Source organism: Penaeus chinensis, chromosome 2 (genome assembly GCF_019202785.1).
Source record: "Penaeus chinensis breed Huanghai No. 1 chromosome 2, ASM1920278v2, whole genome shotgun sequence".
Classification (NCBI taxonomy): Eukaryota; Metazoa; Arthropoda; class Malacostraca; order Decapoda; family Penaeidae; genus Penaeus; species Penaeus chinensis.
In genome coordinates, this window is record NC_061820.1 from 21,396,079 (window position 1) to 21,401,078 (window position 5,000).

At 33.9% G+C, this 5,000-nt stretch overlaps 1 protein-coding gene across 1 annotated transcript in view; it reads left to right on the forward strand.

The window, feature by feature from the left end:
- Window positions 1-5,000, forward strand: part of LOC125032588 (CDP-diacylglycerol--glycerol-3-phosphate 3-phosphatidyltransferase, mitochondrial-like) — an 8,846-nt gene that overhangs the window by 2,494 nt on the left and 1,352 nt on the right. Inside the window, exons 3-8 of the mRNA XM_047623843.1 lie at window positions 1-25; window positions 735-878; window positions 1,681-1,808; window positions 2,012-2,192; window positions 3,062-3,442; window positions 4,070-4,295. The exon at window positions 1-25 is cut by the window's left edge and continues 98 nt beyond it. Coding sequence (XP_047479799.1) covers window positions 1-25; window positions 735-878; window positions 1,681-1,808; window positions 2,012-2,192; window positions 3,062-3,442; window positions 4,070-4,295 — 1,085 coding nt within the window. The remainder of the gene's footprint in view (window positions 26-734; window positions 879-1,680; window positions 1,809-2,011; window positions 2,193-3,061; window positions 3,443-4,069; window positions 4,296-5,000) is intronic.

Genomic DNA, 5,000 nt, shown 5'->3' on the forward strand with positions numbered 1-5,000 from the left:
AACTGGAAAATTAGAAAAGGAATTGGTAAGGTTCAATTTTTTTTTCTTTCTTGCTTTCTTTTTTCAGCAATAAACTAATGTGTTAAAATCTTAATCTTTCTACAGCAGCATTAAGAAAATGCTTGCAAAAGAGGGCAATTTTCTCATGATTATCATCCTCATCATTATCAAGGGGCTAAATATATTTTATTTGTGTTTCTGGTAAAAGTTACTAGCAACCTGTCAAGTTATATTTAAGATTATAGATCTCTCAGCAGACATCACAACAAAATTCAAATAAATTTGGATAGAACACATTCAGTGTGATTAAACGAAAGAAGTAGTTTCAAAATTCACTATTAGTTAATCAGTAAGAATTTCCTGTGTTTGCAATTGTGTTAATATTAATATGAAAACAAATTATGCTTTTTTTATAAGGTAAACCATTTTAAAGGTTCTTGATGTGTAAACAGAAATACCTAATTTACAATAATTTTATCATTCTTGATGGAAGGGAAGCATAATAACGTCATCTTTAGTAACCATAGTTACCAGTTTTAGCTCAGTTAAAATTTTTGTTTATAATTTGCATTATAAATGTCTTGTAATAAATGGAAGAATTAAGAATAAAGTCTCCATTCTTTAAACTGTTATTATTGGCAAGTGTCAGTCTCACCCAAAGATACAAGTATAACATACTTATATTTCTGGTACTCAGTTTGCAGAGTGTGACACAGGTTTTATGATGTTTACAGGTATCCACTATGGTAAAGCGAGCTGATGAGTGTGAAAGTCTTCAGGTGAAATGGCTCTTGGACTTCACTAGAGGTTCACGGGGAGACTACAACTCATGCAGCATGTTGCAGCCCCTTATTACCAGACATCCAAGTTCATGTTCTGTGCGTTTATGAGCACACGGTATAATGTTTGACAAATTATGATTTATTTGTTATTACTATATACATGCATCTCTATGGATGTGTAAATAGTAGTATAGAAAGGAGGTTTCATTATTTATGCTGTAACTTTTGAGAATCTGAATATGAAATAACGAAAATAGTATAATTTTGTATTAAAATCTTAAAGATTTATAGCCTTCGGTTAAGTCTCCAGTGTTACAGTATGCTAACAATATGTCAGATGTGTGCAAAAGGATGTTTCATTTTGTTTGTTTTGCGTGCATGTGTGCATGCGTGTGTGTGTGTAAGGTTTTCTTAGATCAAAACTTATTCTTGGGTACTATTATTTAAACTTTTCAAGTAACCCAGTGACACTGGGAGGGCATTTATACATGCCCTGTCCACTGTTATTTTAGTTTGTTAATTGGGTTTACACATTGATATATCCACAAGAGCTTAGTCCATTTCTAGGCTGGCCCCACCAGTTTACTTTGTACGTTTAATTTTGGAAAAGACAAAGAGTAGTATATACTGTTAATAACATAATAATAATGATGTCAGTAATACTAATAATAACATTATGATAATGATTATGATATCAGTAATAATAACATTATTAAAGATAAAGACTTTTTTCCCCAAATAATCTAGGAATAGGGTAAGTAGGTGAGGCCAGATAGGCCAAGTAATTGATTCCTTGGTGAGTCAGCACTTGTGATGCAACCTATATGTAAACTAAATAGGCAGAACAAAATTACAGTGTATCTAGTACCAATGACTAAACAAAGTTTATCCTTTGTAGGTCTCTTTATACCATACACCTGACCTCCGTGGTGTCTTGAAAAGCCTCATCCCTCAGCGCTGGAATGAAGTAATTGGCCTGCAGCACATGAAGCTCTATGTTTTTGATGACACTTTGGTCATCTCTGGGTGAGATATACAGAACAATTTTATGTGACTTGACACATACCTAAAAGGTTTATGTAATGCATGTGTTATATTTCCCTTTAGGGTGTAGGACATATGTGTATGTGCAATTATCTGTATATATACAGGAAAAGTACTGTGGTTGTTTTGTTTGCCTTTTTCACATTGTTGAGTCAATAAAAGATATATATATTACCTATTTTCAGAGCAAACTTGAGCAATGACTACTTCACTAATCGCCAGGATCGTTATTTTGTGTTTGAAAATTGCCCAGCTTTGGCTGATTTCTACCACTGTCTAATAGAGACAGTTAGCAAGTTTTCTTTCCTTCTACACAAAAATAACACTATAGCAATGCCTCAGGAATCAACTGTTCACCCATTCTTGGTATGTAAAGTCTTTCAGATATCTCAATATCCATTTGTGTGTGTTGTTTGTGTGTGTGCATGCGTGTGTTGGTGTGTGCGTGCGTGTGTGTTTGTGTGTGCATATGTGTATGTGCATATATTCATGTACATGAGAGAGGGTGAGAGAGTGAGAGAGTGAGAGTGTGTGTGTGTGTGTGTGAGAGTGAGTGTGTGTGTGTGTGTGTGAGAGTGAGTGAGTGTGTGTGTGTGTGTGTGTGTGTGTGTGTGTGTGTGTGTGTGTGTGTGTGTGTGTGTGTGTGTGTGTGTGTGTGTGTGTGTTTGTTTGGTATATATACCAGTATATGTTCATAGATGTGTGTGTGTGTGTGTGTGTGTGTGTGTGTGTGTGTGTGTGTGTGTGTGTGTGTGTGTGTGTGTGTGTGTGTGTGTTTGGTATATATACCAGTATATGTTCATAGATGTTTGTTTGTGTGGCTGTATCTGAGTGTATCTGCATGACAATAGTTACGCAAAAGATTCCCTTCTTGAAAGTAGAGTGGCTTTAATGAGTGTAGAAAAAATGTTATATGGTTTAGAGTAAGAACATTATTCCAGAACTTCAAGTTGCTGACATCCACAAGCAGTTTTTGAGCTTAACATGTATTCAACACTTAGGTAAAAAAAAAGAAAAAAGTTAATGAGTAATTCTATAATTCAAATTAGGAAAGAAGTAAAACAATAAGTATTGCCTTTTTTTAACCACAGAAAATAAGAAATAATTCATATTTCTTGATACTTTTTATGAGGTGTCATATGTATGTGTCATATACTTCCTTCATAAGTAAGGTTATAGCTTTTTGGTTATTGTAGCTATTGGTGCATTTACATTTCTTTTGTATGATTGACCAGGGTGATTACAAGAAGTACTGCAGTGCAGTGAGAGAAGCAGTGGAGCATCTTTGGAGAAAGGAATGTGAAAAAAATGTTTTGAGGTTAAAGCACATTATCCAAGGTCATCATCACCATTTAGCCTCAGACAAGAGAGGCGAAGACTCAAGGGGAGAGAGTGAGCCTAACAATATGCCTGACACTTTGATCTTTCCAACCTTACAAATGGGACCATTTGGCATCACAAATGATAGTATTATTACAAACAGACTCTTGACCCAGGCTGAAGAGGGTGCAAGAATACAGCTAGCATCTGGATATTTCAACTTGACAAAAGAATACATGAAATGCATCCTATACCACTCAAGAGCAGACTTCGGTATCCTCATGGCTCATCCAAAGGTATTTCTTATTACTCAGATGTAAAATGCTAAATAAAAAAAACTGAAAAAACTGCTCTCTTATTACATATGCTAGTTTAGAGGTCTTTCTTATTTTTAAACCATTGCTGCTAGGAACATGTAATATCCACTGTAGTTTTGTTTTGCAAATTGTGTTACACAAGAGTTAATCAGTTAACCTATGTGACCTCACCTGATTTCCCAATTCCTTGAGTTTTATGGGAGGAAAATCAGCTATATTTATTCATATTTATACTTTTAGGATTATTATTAACATTATGTTAATTATAATGTTATTAAGAATATTAGTTTCAATAAATAAAAACATTTCAAAAAAAAAAAAAAAATTGAACAGGTGAGATAAGTAGGACTAGTAATTGACTGATTTTAGAGCAATCTGTTATTAAACTAGGATCACCATTGACATGGTATGTGTTTTTAACCTTGTGGCACAGGGTTAATGCCTATGACAATTTAAAAAAAAAAAAAAAAAAGCTTGTGAGGAAACAGAATCAAGGAAGGTTATTTGATCATTATTGGTGTCAACTTTGTCATCATTCTTAGATTGAAGACACAATTGTTTGTAATAAGGAAAATACTAATGTTGAGATTTTCTTTTGCTTATCAGGCCAATGGATTTCTGGGAGCACGTGGCTTTGCAGGAGCAATCCCAGCAGGATATACTCAATTAGCGAAAGGATTTTACAAGAAATTGTGTCAAGAAAGACAAAACGACAGAATCTTCTTGTATGAATATGAAAAGCCAGGCTGGACTTTTCATGTCAAGGGCCTTTGGTATTACCAACCAAATAAGCCCCTGCCACTGTTGACAATGATTGGTTCTCCAAACTTTGGTGAGTAGTGATGGGTTAAACTCCGAATATAATTTATTCTTTTTTACTTTTTTATTCTCTTCTTTCTTTTTCCACATCTTAAGCAGCTTGTTTAACCCAAAACCAACTTTATTAGTTGTTTTTACACATAGATGGCTCCACTTGTTCTTAATCACAGATGAACCAGAACCCTTTTCCTTGATTTTCGAAACTATATTAAGTTGTCTTATATTGCCCTTACTAATGTCAGTAACATTATAGTAATTATAATTTCTATAACAAAAATAACACCATCAATATTGATAGCATTAGTAAAAAAAAAAAATTATTCCCGCAAATTCAAGGAAAGGTGAAATCAGATAAGGTCACAAGGTCTACTAATTGACTCCTTCGTGGCTATGCACTAGCAGAGCCATCTAAGTGCAAAGACATTTCCCCAAAAAAACTAAAATGAGCTCAGCATTTTCCCCATGACATTGTGTTAAAAAAATGATTGCCAGAGGTCTCATAGAGAAGAAGCCCAGCATACATACCCTCTTACATACATTTGTTGATTAAATGTTAAAGTAGAAAAAGATTTTAATTAAGTTGCATTGATGCATCTACCAAATTTAGAACACATGTTCCTGCTTTAGTCCTTTGTCTGTTTACATCATCTTTAGATATAGAAAAATACTGCCATTTTTTATCAGTTAGCAGAGAAGAGATATTAAATATGTTTTAAAT